This window comes from Phymastichus coffea, unplaced genomic scaffold (genome assembly GCF_024137745.1).
Source record: "Phymastichus coffea isolate CEN01 unplaced genomic scaffold, Cenicafe_Pcof_1.1 PCOF00112, whole genome shotgun sequence".
Classification (NCBI taxonomy): Eukaryota; Metazoa; Arthropoda; class Insecta; order Hymenoptera; family Eulophidae; genus Phymastichus; species Phymastichus coffea.
The window spans coordinates 695452-714724 of record NW_026706923.1 but is presented as its reverse complement, the minus strand read 5'-3'; the positions used below and the strand labels follow the sequence as shown (position 1 = coordinate 714724).

Below are 19273 nucleotides of genomic sequence, written 5' to 3'. Positions count from 1 at the left end.
TACATCTTTTATATACAGATTTGAAAAGTTATCAAGCGACGTGACCTACAGTTTCAATGGTGAAGGTTACGCGGTGAGGAGTCGTGTGATGTCTGGTCCCTACAATAGATACATTTTCGGCGTTTCTATAAACTTTAGGACATTCGATGAAAATGCCTTACTTTTCTTAGCAATCGATCCGATCCGTGTACGTTGCATATCAATCTGTGGTAATAATAAAAATTCATGAATCTTAAAAAGCTAATTGATATTTTTTACAGCCAAATGGGCATATAATAATATTCTTACGAGATGGACATGTTGTAATGCAAATAATATACGGCGGTAACGTGAGCTTGGAAATGTCCTCTACGTTCCGTTATAACAACGGCAATTGGACGAAAGTGGATGCTTTCCGACAATACCAACAACGGAAAAATATCGAAAAGTGCAGTTTCAGTGTCGACGGCGAGAACGACAAGAAGATCGGTGCACCCACGCCACAGCCTCGAAAGGAGGATATACCCGACTTATCAAATGCCAAGTACTTCATTGGTGGTGTACCACCTAGTTTCCAAGTGGAAGGACTTGATTTACCAACTCGTGTATCGTTCCTTGGATGTATGTCCAATATTTTCGTGCAGGAGGGTTACGATCCTATGGCTGAACACTACTACGGAGTTGATAATGGTTGTCGAAATAAGGTACAATTTGTGTTCACTAATGACAATTTTTAAATAAATAAAAATACTCAGATGACTTTTCATCAAATTACTTTATTGACTATATTCTGAGATACACGTCTTTGGCGGTCTTTTTCTCTGCAGACATTAAACTCTGATTACGTTGCCAAATCCTCGATAAGCTTGAAGGAGCTCGAAATATGTATCTCAGAATGGTCGCCAAAATTGCTATTGCTATTTTATAGTCAATAAATTGAAATGATGAAAAGTCATCCGAATTTTTTGATTAAGAGGTTTCCACTATCCGTCATCAATATCGATTACAAATTTAACTAAAATTAACTGAATAATTTTCTTTTTAGCCATTGTCGATCGTAGGTCTATACGGGGACGGATACTTAGAGATGCCAGGCCTCGAGCTTCGTAAAATATCGTCATCTATTGGATTTTCATTTAGAACGTTACAAAGCAATGCCATGCTATTGCTTTCAACCTTCCAGGGACCTGAAGAGAGACTTTTTGGCATTCCTGATCAAGAGTCTGAACTAATTGTATGTATTCTTTAAATATTAATACTGTGAACGACAGAAATAATATAATTACTCGATCTGTACTTTTACAGAAGGATAATTATTATTCTGTAGCTGTGATCGAAGGCCGCGTAGTAGTTTATCTGAATGCTGGCAAAGGCGAAACTGTACTTCAATCGAACGGCACGTTTAACGACGGAAAGTATCATACAATTATGCTAACGAAGAAGCGGAAAGACGTTGAGTTGTGGATAGATGACGTTTATCAAGCTAGTGATAAAATGACGACCGGTGCAGCAATCAGATCTCCTAAATCAGGTGGCCTGTACTTTGGCGGTCTGCCTAGTTTGATCAACAAAACCAAACTAATTGCAACCAACGTTCCTTTAAAAGGCGCTATTAAAGACGTTATTTACAATGACCAGTGCGTTCTATAATTTCAATAAATAATTTGCGACAGCGATGGTCCGAATAAATCATTATAATTATCAAATTTTTACTTCACAGGAAAATAGTGAAATTTGAAGATGCTGTAATATTTGAACACGCTTACATTGGACGACCGGGTCCGAATATGGGTAAAGATCCACCGGCATCTTCACTGTCCGCTTCATTGTCTAGAGGCCTATCAACTCAACCCGAGGGTTGCCAAAAGATTCCGTACTACTCGTTGGAACCGGGCGCGTTGAAATTTGGCGACAAACCTCAAAGTCACACTCAGCTCTATCTCAACTTCGAGAACTTCTGGCTTCAAAAGAAAACTATTGAGTTCGATTTTCGAACTTATTATCCTAATGGCTTACTTTTCATTACTCCCGTAAGCTTAATCTTCTACCGGAATATTTAACTTTTTCATTTTATAACCCTACAAATGTAATTTCACAGGGTATCAGATTAAAGAACTATTTATCAGTAACAATCAAGGACGGTCAACTATTACTCACGATCAAGAGCAAGCAGAAGAAAGAAATTCTTTTCAAAACACCATTCAACGACGGAAATTGGCATCACGTTACTATAGGCCACAGCGGCAGAAAATTAACAATGATCGTCGACACGCAAGCTCCAATGTTCATCAAAGTGCCGAAAAAGATTGGATTAACGAATGTTATGTACATAGGAGGAACACCTGAGAGCGGAACACCACTACCCGAACAAGTAGTTGTCAAGCTTCAAATACTCAAGGGCTGCATCAGAGGCTTGAAGGTCAACGGCAATGTCTACGATATGGTCGGATCGACTAGCCGCCCTTACAACGTTGGCCAATGTTTCCCAAATGTCGAGAGTGGTGCTTACTTCCAAGATGAAGCTTACGCCGTATATAGTAAGTTACAGAATTCCGTATCCTAAGAATTTACAGATACTTATTTTTCAAACATTTATTTTCTCTCCATTCGTAAATAATAAAACTTATATGTATATTGCAGAAAAAGATTTTGAATTAGGCGCTTTCCTGGAGTTACAACTGGAATTCCGGACATCGGAAATAACCGGTGTACTTCTTTCAATAACTGGCCCAGAAGGCTCGCCTTCTTTATCGTTAGAATTACACAATGGCAAAGTGGTTATGTCTAGTAACTTCGGATTTAATCAAGTGCTTCGTGTTGAACAAGAGTTCAATAATCCTTACACAGTGTGCGACAACAGGTGGCATAAGATTCAAGCGATTTACAAAGATGACGAGTTGTTCCTCAAAGTTGACGATTTAGATCAAAAGTACGGTTTACCGGATAATGTTAATGGACATTTCATGGGATCGTCCATTACTAATACTATTTACATCGGAGGAATACCCGGTAACTAACACACGATCATTGAATTCTTTAAAAATTTCCAATATACTAATAAAATATTCTTATGCAGCTTCAGCTCTCAAAGGCACACTCATGACTAGAGATCATTTCAATGGATGTATTCGAAACGTCATGATTGGCGGTGAAAGGCGAGATTGGACGGACATGGCAGAGCTATACAATATTCATCTAAACTCTTGTCCTTTACAATGAAAAAATGATATAGCTCTAAGCGATGTATAATTTATTACTTCATCGAGCAAATCCAAAGACGGCGAATTAAGGTTGCGCTCGAAAAATGCTTTTGTCGATTTCTGTTATCTGCATTGAAAATGTGTCAAAACGGAAGAGCTATATGCTTCTTAGTAAACAGTTACTGTTACTTTAATTTTGATGCGTTGTATAAAATATGTTTTATACGATTTTTTAAAGACTTATCGAAGCCAAAAGATGCTAATTGATAATGTTTATTAGTCGAGCTTAAAACACTTGATACTTAATTCAACCGCGGCAACGGAAATGCAAGTCAAGCAAAGACATTTTTCTTATGTCAGTAGAATCGCGTAGATTTTAATGTTTATAGCTATATATACTTTTTGTGTAAGTAGTTTAAGCTACACTGCCATATTAAATTATGACAATTAAACAAAAGGCAGATTTTTGTATGTACATCAGTATTTAATATTATTTATTCTTGGTAATATAATTTATACTGACGTTTAAACAAGAGTCTAGAGTAATAGCAAAGAGACGTTATGTTTTATACTTTAGCCTTATAATAATAAAGAGTTTACGTGTTTTAATTTTAAGTAATTATGTAAAGAAAAGAATATTCCAACAATGATTGGAATTGTGTATGTATTAAATATAGTTATAGCATCGAAAAACGATTTGGAGTTCTGTAATTACACAGTCAATAAATTCAATTAATGTGCTAAAATAAAAATAAATAAACAAATTCAAAGATGAACAGCTGTTTTATTATATTTTCGGAAAAATTTTCAATTTTACTTAAAAAGTTTTACAAAAATACTTTTTTCCAATTATAGATATACCAGTATATAATATAGTGTAGCCAAAAATCGTACTTTAAATTTCTACAATATGTAAAAGGACAAATGAAAGTGAAAGTAGTTAAACATTAAAAATGTAATGAAAAAACTGTACTTATTTATATATTTATTTATATTTAATATTTTACGTGAACTAGTCATCCAACCTTACTTTTTTATATTAACATAAATCAATCATGTATATAAACAGAGTAGTAAACAAACAGATTCGATCATTATCTGAAATAGACAATAAAATGAGAATTGATTTCATAATATCTTTGGAGTATAATAACCTAACCACAACTATAGACATTTCTCTATATATGCATCTCAATATTATTTGTCAGCCAGTTTAAAATCTTAGGAGAGTAATTTCGGAGTCGGTTCAGTTCATAAATCGTATTCTCTAATAAAAATTGTAAAGACTTTGAAATATTTGATAATTTTTCCTGATTATTTTTCAGAATAGCATCCAACTGAAAATATCCGAGTACATGTATTTTGAAGAAAATCATCTCAAAGAAATATTATTTTCTAAATACTAAAATTACCTGATTTACTTGATCTTTCGTTGAGAGTTGTGTAGAAATAAATTTTATATAATTCTTTACGTCATTTTCATCATCAATGCTAGAAATATAAAATAATATTTAGAAAAAATCCATTTCCAGTATATACAAAAAAATTCCATATGATTTAGTAGCTTACTTTTCAATAAAGTCGTCAAAATAATGTTTTATGTAACTCAAAATTGTTGGAAGCCCAATTTCATAGTTTTTCGCTATTGATTTAATCATCTCCGACACTTGTTCTTGCTTAATTTTATGTTTAAGCGTAAGTACATCAATTAAAATTCTAGAAAAAAAAACATTTCAACAAATAACGGTACCAATTAAAAAAGAAGAACGAAATGAAAAATGTCAACATGAATAACGTCATCGCAGTTTACTTTTCTATTTGAGATGAATTGCGTGAACAAGTCAGAGCAGTCAAAATAGTGTGCCTTTCACTAGAGTAAATTGATTTTTTGAATTTCTGCCACAAATAAGTGATTTCTTTCATTGAGCCATGTTTTATCACGGTGCAATATATGAACCCTTGTTGATTTGGTGATATCACAGAACTACAAAAATAACCTTTTTTCAACATGAGATTTCCTAATTTGTATATAAATTTAATACTTTTCTAATGAATTATTTCATAATAATATTTTTTTAAGTAATAAATAAGCATGATACATAGTTGAACATACATTTTTTTCTGCTGTAAATTATTAAAAGTATTCCAAGCTCTGCTGATACATTCTTGATAGTCTAAACTACAAAGCCATTCTAACATGTTTTTCCTTAGTAATGTATCAAAATTACTTTCATCGTTCTTTTCATCGAATCCTAATCTTCGATATATTGGCTCTAATAATGATATTACATAAACCTATAAATATGTCATTTATAAGTCAAGCTAAGTTTAGGATAAAATTGAAAGCTTTTGATACTGTTTTCTGCTAACAGATTTCAAATTTTCAGCCCTCTATAGCCTATAATTTTAGCGCTGCAATTGATTAATTTTCGGATCCGAATCTCTTGCGTTGGTTGTGGAGAGCGCAATAGCATCAAAATCGCACTATATAATAATTTTAAATTCATTTACTAATAAAGAACTGTACCTTTAAACGATTATAAATTTCGGCATGTCCAACCAATCGAGTTTTCAAGTAAGATAAACCAGAAAATGCAGCTCTCCACGGTATGTAATTGGTTTCTTTTTTAAGATACTGGGTGGCGTTAAAAACAATCTCATAATCGACTTCGCCTATTCTTCCTAAATTGAATAAGTCATCGATCAAAGATGCTCTATTGATTTCGTGAATTAGCTTATAGTCATTGGATTTCAGCGCATTAATTATACGCTGCCACATTTGACTATCGTAGTTGACTCTGTAAAAACCTAAATATTTTGACAATTGATAGATTTAGCACTATTATAAATATTTATTATAATAGAAAATTTAGGAAAGGTGGATGACTTATTTGAAAACAAAAGCCTCACCAGTTTGCTGGATATTGAATATGACCCACTCTTTGGAAGCGTTTTCAATTGATATCGATGTAAAGTTATCTCTGATCCAAATCAATGTTTTGTTATTACTAAAATCTGGTTTGCTTTGTGTAACCCAATTGATAGGCACACACCAAGCTGTATTGAAAGTGTGATTCCTCGGTGGATGTAAGAAAAATCTTTTTTGCCTTATTGCAACGGTATCTCCACTGGTTTGGACGTTGACCACTGGAAATCCGGGTTGGATAGTCCAGGTATTTATAACTTCAGCCATACTAGCATGGAGTATGTAGTCATTTGCTTTGATTTCGTCTTCAAATGCCTCAATTAGTAATTCCGGAGTTCCAGTAGAGTATTTGCTGTGAAATAATTAGATGTAAGTGCATACTGACTAATTGCAATATTTCTTAAAGTTGTACAAACTTCTTCTTGATGTATCTTGCCAGAGCTCCGTAAAATATTTTCGGTCCTAAAACTTTTTCAAGCATTCTTATAATGCAACCAGCTTTATTGTAGGAAATCAAATCAAACATGGCTGCAATTTCTGAAGGACTGTAAACTCTATTGGTAATAGGATGGATATCTTCTTCTGCGTCAACGGTAAACGCCTGGTGCATTATATCCACAACAAATTCTGATTCCAAGTTCCAAGACGAAATTTCCTAAAACAAAACAACAGAATTCGAATCTATATATATAAAAGTATACTATTTATTAAAAATATATTGTGATTATTATTGTAATTTCAAGAACTACGTTGGCTTTTTAACACTCCAGAAGTACACTGCGTATATGTTCGCATTAGTGATGTATGCGATTAGATTCCCCCATCACTTTTGGAATGATGCAGAAGGAAATTTTTACATGCATCATAACTGTATCTACAGTTTAAGATGAATAAGATAAAAAAACACACTTACATCTCCATGAGCGTGATACTCAAAATATTGTGCGAATCCTTCTTTCAACCACAAATAATCCCACCATTTTGGTGTGACCAAATTGCCGAACCATTGATGGGCATTTTCATGTGTCACAAGATTTCTGACATATCTTTTTAAAAGTAATGGAGTAGTGGTGGGTTCATTAAGCATCAGCATTTCGGAATAAATCTGCAGTCCCCAATTTTCCATAGCTTCTGCAGTAAAGTCGGGCAAAGCGACCATGTCAACTTTAGGTAGAGGATACGGTTCACCCAGCCGTTTTTCAAAGAAACTCAAAGCTTTAGGTATTACCGCCAGAGAATAAGGTAACTGATGAACAAGCTCAGATTGTGCCCAAACTCTGTAAGTACGATTTACGTCATTTATTGTCAAATTCTTGAAGTCTGTCACTACAAGGGCTACCAAATAAGTTGGCATCGACGGCGACATTTCAAACTCATAAATATGTCTGAAAGATGATTAATTAATATTTATGACAAAGTAATTATCGTAATTTTTACTTTATTAAATTTCAAAAGCTTTTACCCCTTAGTGATCGATCTGACTGGCATGTTACTAATTGCTGTGTAATTTTGTGGAACAACCACACTTATTTGAAAAACTGCTCTTAGCGCAGGTTCATCGAAGCACGGGAAAACATTTCTTGCTCCTGTTGCTTCCATTTGAGTGCTAAGTATCCATCTGTAGATTATAAAGACATATTATGAATTATTCTTTGTAAAAAAGGAATGTAATTTAGGCGAAAATCGATAATGACCTAGTTTTGTTATTAATTGTAGTATATGAATTTTTAAATAGTCCTTTCATTTCCTTGTTAATAGTACCGGTGTAAGATATTGCAATGGTAATGTTCGTGTTAGCATCAATCGGTTGATCCATTTCTATATTTAAAAATTGATACCTCATTTGCTCAGTGACATTTTTTATTGGAAGCTTCGATAAACCAGTTTTTTTGTTGACACTCACGATAGTCACTTTATGAATTTTGAGTTTTTCTGTATGAAGAACAATATTTGAAGTTTTTTTTGTTACGTTGGCAATTATACGTATTACACCATCAAATGTAAAATTATCGGTTGTGATAAATGGCGTAAGTCGAATATAATATGTTTCAGGCACCACGATCTCTGGTAATCGATAAGCTGTGGTATTTTCTGCTGCTAATAGTTGTTTTTCTGTATGAATCACGACATCTCCATTTTTCAATGAACGGGCTGTACTTAACACTATTGTTGTTAAAATAACAACATGTTCTAGCCGTTTCCAAATCCATATCATTCTGCAATTTCAGTTAGATTAAATTATGTATTATTTACGTATATTAAATAGTATGAATCCGTTTACTAAAAAAGTACAAAATGTTTTGAAAGCAACATTTTCTCATGCAATGTTCATTGTCACCTTTTTATTTTGCGAAATTCAAAACGAAACTCATCAGGTTTTACTTTTAATGTTTAAAATCTCGAGTAATGTCTCGTGCCAGATTAAGGCAGTATGAAAGATAAATTAACTTGTTTGTTGTTTGACTTTTTTCTGTTATAATCATGTATTTTGATAATTTTGAATAGAGAAGCGATTTTCCTTCATTGCAAATGCACTTACTTTTGAAAATAAGCCCCGTATTTATTTATACATTACAATTCGCTAAATGAAGTACAATAATTTCACAAAAAACAAAGATCGTAACAAATAACAAAAAATTGAAAAAGTAATTTTGTTTAGAATCATTCATTTACAACAATAACAAATAAAGTAAATATGGTGTTAGATAGTTCTGCAATATCATTCAAATTTCACACGAAATATTACTATTGAAAATTCAAACAAACGTTCACAAAGAGAATATTCGTCATTCATAATATGAGTGTATCACATTATTTTACATAAACTACTCTATAAATTTTACGTTCAATCGCTTTAAAAATAATTATAGTCTAATATATAAATTTCAAGATTTCCCTTAAATAAACAACTTACGTATACTTTGTTCGTCTCGAAAGGTTTAAAAGTAAGATACTATAAGAACCTCTGTTGCAAGTGTATGTGGCTCGAAGTTATTAAAAGCAGTGATGTGACGTTCATCAGACAGTTGGAGATAATTTTAATTCTTAAAGTGCAGTCAAGTATCTGACTATGGGTGAATTTTCACATAGTTCGTTGCGTAATCTTGTCGGCGTAAGTGTCGACGCATATACGCGTCTGCAGTCGACACTTCAAATTTTTATAGACAGAATGAATTGTATGTATATTTTAACATTGTGTTTTTAACATTATGCTTTTAAATTATTTTAACACGAAATTTGAGCCTACAGAAATATCAAAAAGTTCAAATTATTAGTTTTCCAAGTTTATTCAATGTTTTTTTATCGGTACGCGTAATTATCAGTATATTAGTAGATAATTTACTAAGCATGAGTTTGTACATAAAATATACAGCATAACTAAATATTTTTAGTTAGATCTAATAATCGAAAATAATGAAACTTGATTTCATTAAACTATCTGTGATGAACAAAAAATATACATTCAATTAAAAAAAACATGCTAGATATTCAAATATGTATATAAATTTATACATAAGGCCATTGCTCTTACTTTGTAATATTTAAACTTTTATGTATATAAAATGAAAGATAAGATGATTTTTTCAAAGTAAAACTGTAGTAAACATTGTTTGATTTATCATCCGGTATTCAAATATAAACTGATATCACTTTCATATTTGTTGACGTCGACTATGCCTTCTTATTTTAAGTTGTTATAATTACATACATTTTTTTATGTATGTACTAGATTAATCATTTTTTTACATATAGCATATCGATATTACAGTGCGATCACTCGCTTTTGTTTAACTGATATGATATATTTTTAATAGTAAATAATTTGAACCACTTGTAATAGAAATGTGATTTTTCAAACAATTCAAAATTCACGGAGAATATATTTCAAATCAATTGCCTTTATAGACTATATTATTGCATAAATGCTATAGAGTCTGAGCGAAGTTTGGATACTTCTTTTGGATTTCTTTTCGTCATAAGAAATTGAGTGACGTAAATTACCATGTTTATTGATTCATTACAAAAATTGAAAAATAAGAAGTAATTTAATTAAAAAAATAAGCTTGACGTGCGCTCGGGGATGAACGTGCGAGTGTAACGTTCAAGGTCGAGAGGTAAGGTGCTGAGATGCCGCTCGCTCGCGAACAATCGGGCCGACCTGTCAATTTTCACTGCTGGAGAGACGAATCTCTGTTTATACGTCCGCGGGCGCGTGGCGAATGGGACGAAGAACAAACAGTGGCGCGGGCCTGTTCGCGAGGCTTCCGCAAGGCTTCCGCAAGGCTCAGCCGTGATTTATGACTTGGGGCGCACGTTTCGAGGCGCCGAATGTCTCTGAAATCTGCGTCTTGGAGTTTACTCACTTCAAAACGGTTGAGAAAGTTTAAGCACGTGACTTCACTTTAGGAATCCCATAATTTTTCGTAGCTCAAAGTTTTTCATGCCATAGCTCTTTTGTTCAGAAAATAAACTCGTCTTCTTAAATAAGTAACATTTCAGGAACAAACCAAGGCTAATAGAATCGCGAATTTTTCAAGCGATCCTTTATTTTTTTTCATCCTTTATATTTTTTCCGTAAAAACTTTCACTCTTTCGCAGAACCATGTTTTATAATAGTACAGTAAATAATACTTTGTTGATTTGCTAATGCAGCAGAATTAAAATAAAAATGTACTGTTTTATTAATTTTGAAAAAGTTAAATTCGAAATAGTGCTTACGTTTTATTTTTTCGTTGACTGTCAAAGGTAATCTTAGGTTGTACTCAAAAGTATAAAGCCAAGTTAGAATAAATTTTCTAAGTATCATGTTGAAATAATTGTACCTCCATTTCTCATGAATTCTCATTCATTGGTACAGCGGGTCTAAGCAAGAGATCAAATAAATCTAAAAAGTTGTTCTTAATATCATCAGAACTATTAGTTTCGATATATCGATAACACCTTTTAAAGAAATAATAAATAATAATATGTCAAACTCATTTACTATCTAACAATGCTCTGATTAAATTCAACTGGTTATAAAAAGCATGATGACTTCTAAATCGCGTTTTCAAATCAGTAAACCTACTGAACGTAGTTTTCCATACAATATAAAAAATTTCTTTACCAAGATATTGTTCAGCATCGAAAACTACCTGGTATAGTCAACTAAAGCAATTTTTCCCAAATTAAATAATTCGTCTATCAAAGCTGCTTTAGTAATTTCATATATCGCATCATATATGTAAGATTTAAGAGTATTTATAATATGTTTCCACGTGTTATTGTTATAATTGACTCTATGAAAACTTACAAATTCAATGAATTAATGAGATTATCCGAGTAAAACGGAGTTCTAGGCAAAGCGAGGTACTCCCATGATATTCTTTTTTGAAATACTTTCGCATCACTTGACCAACAGCCCTCTTATATGAGTACCCTTCAAAAATTCAATTTCGGCTCTTTGCACAAAAGCTCAGTCGGTATTACAAGTTAAATGAAAACCGTCGTTATTTTAATTATCAAAATTGCAATATTATCGTTTTTTCTGGCAGTTTGAATAGTGTCGACAAAATCTAATCATACTATCTTTAGTACTTCTTTAAGCATGCCAAACACGTATCAGATTTTCATATTTGTCAACTATATACTTTTTATTATGTTAAAAGTACGTTAATATCACTTTTGAGCAAAGCGGGATACCCTTTTAACATGATAATTTTTCAATTTCATTGTAAATAAACTAAATACATAAATAATTAGTGGATAATAATCACGATACTAAGCTACGGGAAAGATCTGCAAGTTGGCGTCCGTGTAGGCAAACAGAAAAAGTCGTAGCTCCAGAGTGGTTTCAAATCTTTTTAAATCGATATATTTTTTAAGAGGAACAAAAACCTGTCGTCAGAATTTGGTTCGCATGCGTCTAAAGGAAATTAGTGCCGATCTCGTAAGAATGAGTTTTTGACATTATAAAATGTTGAACAAAACATATATAGATTTTTCTTAGGTACCTTGTTTTGTTGTAGTCCAATCATTCTGGTGCAATTTATTCTATAGAAAACAGCAAAGTTTCAAAATTGGCTTATCACTCTCATCCTAATTATACTTTGGAAAAAATAATCATGGCAATACTTGTAAAATTATTATAACTATCAATAGAAATTTGTTCAGAATTTTTCTATAATTGTGTAAGAAAAATCAAAAACTGCAAAATTGTTCACTTACAAAATAGAATGAAACCACACGATAATCAAGATATCGTAATCACACGATAGCGATTCAATTGACAATCTTTAATTTAAAAAACCAAATTAATGTTGCTTTCATTTTCAATGTGTCATCTTGTTATATGCAGGGCAATTCTTGGCTATTTCAAACAGTTTAAAACTTCAAATCACCAATTTTGTTCAAAGTTGGGAGACTTGTTACCTATACAAAGGTCAACATCTGTGCAGAGTTTTAGATCAAAATATTGATAAGGGGCCGACTTATCAACTGTTGAAAAAATATTGGACTTTTTTTTATTAATTCGATTTCTCGGAGACTAATAAAGATATGGACATGATTCTTTTTTTAAAAGACGCGGAAAGAGTTTAACTTTTAAAATGTAAATAATAAAATACCAAATCATTTATTTATGCCATTGTTATAAACAATTTTTTCAAAAAATCGACGATATCTCAAAAAACGATATTTTTTTTTTTTAATTTTTGTACCATCGTGTTCCTTGTCATTTTTTACACAAGAAACCGTTGAGGAAATCGAGTGCCCGCTATTAGGATTAAGATAGGACTAGAATGAAACGAACCACGCGCTAGTCGCTCGGCCGCTCGGCCGCTCGGCCGTTTGCTACTTATGCGGTTCCAACGTTGCTTGCTGCAATTGCCTCCTTTAAAGAATAAATAATTTCATATTCTAACAGTCTATATGTATTTATTTAAATAATATATAGATGTATTAATTAAGTAAGTAATGTAAATGAACAATTTTTTTATACAATCTGATATAATATTGAAATTAAACATTCGCTCTCTGCGTTTGAGCGGGCTTGAGACCGACGCATATTTAGGATGCGGCCGCATTAAAAATGTTTTTTTATCAGACCTACACCATAATATTCTTAATAAGTTGTTTACAAGTAATTTTACAAAAAAAAAAACCCTTTAAATTATGCGTCTTATTTCAAATTCAGAAGAGTATGAAGTTTTTTTTACTTTAATTTCCGTTGTATTGTCATCACTAACTGGAATGAATGCATGCAGTGATTGTGTTCCTTGTATAGTAAGAGCATCTTTTAATTGACTATACATGCTACTTTCAAAAATTTCATATTCTTCTTGACTACAATAAATAAACGTTATTTTAGGCATAGCTTGCTTCGCCCATTTGTAAAATTCTGCAGAATTACTTATAATTTTACCGAGCAAGCTTTCTCGTCGAGCTAATCTTTTTATACTTCCACCAATTCCATCACATGGACTTTTAACATGATAACTTGCAAAAAAATGCCACTCTGCTCTAAATAGAATAAATGCCGTAATATCGAACTAAGTTTAAAAAATTCATTCTATTTTTATATTGGCTTCCGGCACCATCACTAACATAAATCATTTTTTTTACAGTATTTTGAAATGTATTTTTGACGAATTCAATTAAATTTTTTTGATATTTAGCATAAATTCTTTTTCGTAAGAAATTCAAAGACTTTTAAAGACTTCTAGAAGCTATTACAAATTGGTGTTTATATTTTCTACCACATATTTTTGCATATACGTCATTCTCACGCCCGATCTAACGCACAGAGCAAATGTTTCACTCAATGTTGTTTCAGATTTATATTACTTATATTACTTTACTTATATTACTTTATAATACGTTATATTAAGTAAATAAGTCATCAAAATTTAATTTAAATTTAATTACTTATTTAATTAATTTATTTATATATTATTTAAATAAATACATATAAACTGTTAGAATATGAAATAATTTATTCTTTAAAGTAGGCAATTGCAGCAAGCAACGTTGGAACCGCATAAGTAGCAAACGGCCGAGCGGCCGAGCGGCCGAGCGACTAGCGCGTGGTTCGTTTCATTCTAGTCCTATCTTAATCCTAATAGCGGGCACTCGATTTCCTCAACGGTTTCTTGTGTAAAAAATGACAAGGAACACGATGGTGCAAAAATTAAAAAAAAAAAATATCGTTTTTTGAGATATCGTCGATTTTTTGAAAAAATTGTTTATAACAATGGCATAAATAAATGATTTGGTATTTTATTATTTACATTTTTAAAGTGGAACTCTTTCCGCGTCTTTTAAAAAAAGAATCATGTCCATATCTTTATTAGTCTCCGAGAAATCGAATTAATAAAAAAAAGTCCAATATTTTTTCAACAGTTGATAAGTCGGCCCCTTATCAATATTTTGATATAAAACTCTGCACAGATGTTAACCTCTGTATAGATAACAAGTCTACCAACTTTGAACAAAATTGGTGATTTGAAGTTTTAAACTGTTTGAAATAGCCAAGAATTGCCCTGCAGTTTTTTTTAAAACAATCAAAGGTTTCTATATAAAAAGAATATTTTTGTAATAGGAACCTTGATACGCTTAACCCACTAACGCCGATAAGACACTTTTTCCAGAGCTATGTTTGAATAGTTGCTATGCAATGAATTCGAACAAAAAAAAATTCAGGAGACCCTGTGCTCTTTGTTTTCGAGGGTACTCTTTTCAGTGGTGTTGGTTAAAAGGCTCGCAAAAAAATTTCACCATCAAAAAGTCAAAAATAAAAAAAAACTAGATTTTTCAGTTGAATTCTTTTTTTTCAATCGACTGTTTATTCCCTTAACATTTTTTTATATGTTCAAAACCTTTCTAAATCGCGGACTCGATATCTAAACTAAAAATAAGTTCAGTCAGAGTTGATGGGCTAATTATGATCAAGTTTTTAATTTTTTAAATTTTCTCTATGTTTTCATGCAAAGTCATGCATAAATAATTTGAATGTAATTTAGTTTAGGGTTGATAGTTTAGTAAGCTTTTATATTATAATAAATATTATAGTTAATTTTCATGTTGAGAATTAATTATTTATTATCAACCATAAATATCGCTATTTATTATCCAAAATAAATATCGCAATGTTTTATATTTTAGATGAAAAAAATATATACTTTATTTTTATTAACAAAACTGCCAATAATTGTTAAAATTAAAATATACTTTCAAAAAATAAGTTTACTATTTATTAAGGAATATTGATTGTATTCACAACTTTGACTAAAATAAAATAATAAATAACTATAAAATTTGCGCATTGTTATGTCACAAGCAACCTTTTTAATTGCACAGTTTTACAAACAAAATTTTTTTGTGCATGGAACAAAACCACCATATGTTTTTAGGGTCACCAAATCCGATGTCCGTTTGTCTCGATCAGATCAATTTCAAGGTTATTTCAAGGTCAGATATCTTTATTCTACCAAAAATGAATTTTTAACCGCAGATTCTGAAAGAACGGAAAATGTCCAGATATGTCTTTTAGTTTTTTTATCTTGACCCCCAAGTTATTTGAAGGGTGCTTTATGTTGCTATATAGATGATTTGTGATGATGCGTCATCACACGAAAAAATATACACTACCGGCACTATGCGGCAGAACAGCCACGACCGCATACACCCACCCTAGCACGACCGGATCTCGCGAACTATGGCCCCCAGAAGTCTCCCTGACCGATTCGCACGACCCTTACGCTCGCGTACAACCCCTCGCGCACGAACGACCCGACCCGACACTCCTCCGGGAAGCTGGAAGCCCTTAAAGTTTCCAGCCGCGATCAGCTGATCGCAAGCCCCCGTTAACTAAGGCAGACCTAGTTAGACTAGTAGTAGGGGCAACCGAGCGCACGAGAGCGAGCGAGACCGCCGATACGAGACCGATCGGACGTGAGTGAGGGGAATCGGCAAGACCTTACGAGCAATAGATAGAAAAGGATAGACAAGCGACGCTAGTTGACCAGCCAATCGTTATCGGCTTAGGGGTGGTTAGGCTAATGAGACGAAACCGACGCTATCTCCGCGACCACTAGGCAAATTAGGCGCGAAGGACTGACCAATGAATAAATTACGCGGGCTGGAAAGATCGGTATAGACGGCGCTGAGACCCGGCTTAGCAACAAGCCGACCAATCAACAAATGGTTAATGGGAGGTAAGCTAGGAGAAGCGACGCGTCGCCGAAAAACGGCGCGCCAGTACCCGTTGAGCCCTGTTGACGAGCGGTACTCGTCGAACCGCTGACGAGCAGTGCCCGCTGAACTCCGGTGCCGACCGGTGTGCCGCTGAGCCCCGGAGCCACAAAGGAATTTCCGCGCGAGTGCTCGAACATAATTGAGAATAGTGAAGCAGAAAAGTAGTGATAGAAGCAGAAAATAGAAGCAGAAAGAAGCAGAATTGTGAAGCAGAAAAGTAGTGATAGAAGCAGAAAGAAGCAGAAAAGTAGTGATAGAAGCAGAAAATAGAAGCAGGAAGAAGCAGAATAGTGAAGCAGAAAAGTAGTGAAAAGCAGTAATAGAAGCAGTGATAGGAGCAGTGATAGGAGTAGTGATAGAAGCAGTGATAAAGACAGTGATAAGGAAATAGTGATAGGGGAGCAGAGTAATAAAGTAGCAGCGACAGCACCCGCAACAGTAGCAGCAACGGCGACGCCAACGACGATCTTAGCGACCGCTACAGCGGCCTTGGCGGCGGTGGCCGCAACCGCGATCACCCTTAAAATCTACCGGAGTAAGTACGCTTTTCTTCCATTAGTTCTTGCATGACCAACGAACGCGAAATTGCCGCGTAGTTGCCGACCGCTGCGTTTCGGGAGTGCCGCACGACCTTCGCGCGACCGATGATACGACATTCGTGCCTACTTGTTGCCGACCTTTTGAAAATCTCTTTTGTCGAGCCGTCGTAGTATCCATTATCCGGAAGACAAAGTCGCCCGTGATTGCCGAACGTCCGCGGTACGGGAGTGTCGTACGACCTTCGCGCGCCTTACGCTTCGCGATCATACATGTTTACCGCCGATTTTCCGAGCTTTCCCTTTGTTGCGTCGTCTCATTGTTCCGTATCCGAAAGGCGAAATCGCCGCGTGATTGCCGAATGTCCGCGGCGCGGGTATGTCGCATGACCTTCGCATATTCGTCTGCGTTGTTGGGCGTGTTTTCGCCACCGACCTTCCGAGCATCGTCCTGTGCGTCGTTATACCGTTGATATCCGAGAAACGAGTTTTCTAAGTGTGCACGTCTATGAATTCCTTTCCCAAAGCCGGTTGAAAACATTACGCGAGTCGCGCCAGACCTTCGCTTGACCGGCAAAGTTTCGGTGCACATTGTTGTCTTTTTTTCGTTACGCGATCGTCGTTCTGAAGTGCTAACAACATCGCGAGCAGTGACTAGCCTTCGCGCGACCGACCGAATTCCTAGGCGTATTTACCTCGAATGAGCTGGAACTTTAGCCGCGAGTAAACAACTCAATATTGCGTAACTATATCCGAGACCCAAAATTATTCATCCGAGCTATTGTCTGCCTAGATTGACTTCGCGTCGTAGTGCGCCACTCGTGTCCCCCATTAACCTAGACCAGGCTAACCATCGCGAGGGATAGATCACTGGGTTGCCCTGGGAGATCTTGGCCTAATAAATCTGTTTTTTCGGGAGTGAGAAATAAATCTATTTTAGAAAGATTAATTTTCATTTGGTGTAAGGCTTTCTGCAAAGATTTTAGGTTGCTAGAGTATAGTGCTATGTCGTCTGCGAATTGAGATATAGAAACCCGATTGGAAATGTTTTTAACAATGTCGGCTACAAAAATGATATATAGGAGTGGACTTAGAACACCTCCTTGTGGGACGCCTTTATATGTAATTTTAGGCTCTTTGAGTTCTTCAGCATAAACTAGCCCCCTAAATGTGATGAACTTTATAAATTTAATTAATACTAGCGGGCAGCCTATTTTGGCAAGTTTATCAAGTAATATCTTTATATTTACATTATCAAACGCTCCTTTTACGTCAAGGAATGCTGCATACATATCTTTGTTTTTACATAAGGCTGTTTGAACCGTGATCGTTAAGTTCAGTAAGTTGTCTATACACGATTGGCCTTTACGAAAACCACTTTGGCTATTCGGAAGAATGTCTTGGGTTTCTATCCACCATTGAAACTTATTTTTAATCATGGTTTCAAATAGTTTACATAGAGCGGAAGTAAGAGCGATGGGTCTATATCCTTTGTTATCTGGCTTCGGTATGAGGTGTACATATGACTTTTTCCAATCTGTGGGAAAATCGCTATTCTTGTACATTTCGTTGAAAATATCGAGTAGTGTAAGTTTGAACTTAATCGGGAGCTTTTGCAAGGTGAAATAGTCTATGCCGTCTAAGCCGGGAGACGAGTTTATGTTCCCCCACACAGCATGCAATATTGCTGCAATATTGCTGCAATGTTTCATGAAAGGTTTGAAACATTTCTGCAAGCTTGCATTGAAATATTTCTAAAATATTGCTATGTCCGCGAAATTGTGGCTGCAGCAATGTTGCAGGAAAGGTTGTAGCAACTTTTTTCGCAATATTTCTGCAAGGTTTTCATGCAATCTTCCTAAAATATTTCTAGAAACATTGCAGCAACCGTTCTTGCAATATTTCTGCAAGCCTTCACTGAAATATTTCTAAAATATTGCTATGTCCGCGAAATTGTTGCTGCAGCAATATTGCAGGAAAGGTTGTAGCAACTTTTTTCGCAATATTTCTGCAAGGTTTTCATGCAATCTTCCTAAAATATTTCTAGAAACATTGCAGCAACCGTTCTTGCAATATTTCTGCAAGCCTTCACTGAAATATTTCTAAAATATTGCTATGTCCGCGAAATTGTTGCTGCAGCAATATTGCAGGAAAGGTTGTAGCAACTTTTTTCGCAATATTTCTGCAAGGTTTTCATGCAATCTTTCTAAAATATTTCTAGAAACATTGCAGCAACTTTTCTTGTAATATTTCTGTGGATTTCCATGCAACCTTTATAAAATATTTCTGGAAACATTGCAGCAAGTTTTCTTCAAATATTTCTGCTGGTTCCCATAGAATGTTTCTAAAATATTTTTAGAAAAATTCCTGCAATTTTTCTGACAATATTTCTGCAAGGT

General features: G+C 34.2%; 2 protein-coding genes across 2 annotated transcripts in view; one reads left to right on the top strand and one right to left on the bottom strand.

The window, feature by feature from the left end:
- LOC131670572 (laminin subunit alpha-1-like) overlaps positions 1-3934 on the top strand; it is a 34037-nt gene extending 30103 nt beyond the window's left edge. Inside the window, exons 23-30 of the mRNA XM_058946279.1 lie at positions 19-187; positions 261-683; positions 1025-1213; positions 1285-1616; positions 1700-2009; positions 2078-2516; positions 2620-2988; positions 3056-3934. Coding sequence (XP_058802262.1) covers positions 19-187; positions 261-683; positions 1025-1213; positions 1285-1616; positions 1700-2009; positions 2078-2516; positions 2620-2988; positions 3056-3198 — 2374 coding nt within the window. The 3' untranslated portion in view covers positions 3199-3934. The remainder of the gene's footprint in view (positions 1-18; positions 188-260; positions 684-1024; positions 1214-1284; positions 1617-1699; positions 2010-2077; positions 2517-2619; positions 2989-3055) is intronic.
- Positions 3935-4357: 423 nt separating this feature from the next.
- LOC131670616 (aminopeptidase N-like) lies at positions 4358-8320 on the bottom strand. The gene is made up of 11 exons (XM_058946337.1): positions 7800-8320; positions 7568-7723; positions 7019-7490; positions 6522-6760; positions 6090-6457; positions 5707-5987; positions 5293-5474; positions 4990-5163; positions 4749-4895; positions 4592-4670; positions 4358-4516 (listed from the first exon to the last, which is right to left on the bottom strand). The coding sequence occupies exons 1-11, from the start codon at positions 8318-8320 to the stop codon at positions 4358-4360; spliced, it is 2778 nt and encodes a 925-aa protein (XP_058802320.1).
- Between the last annotated feature and the right edge of the window lie 10953 nt (positions 8321-19273).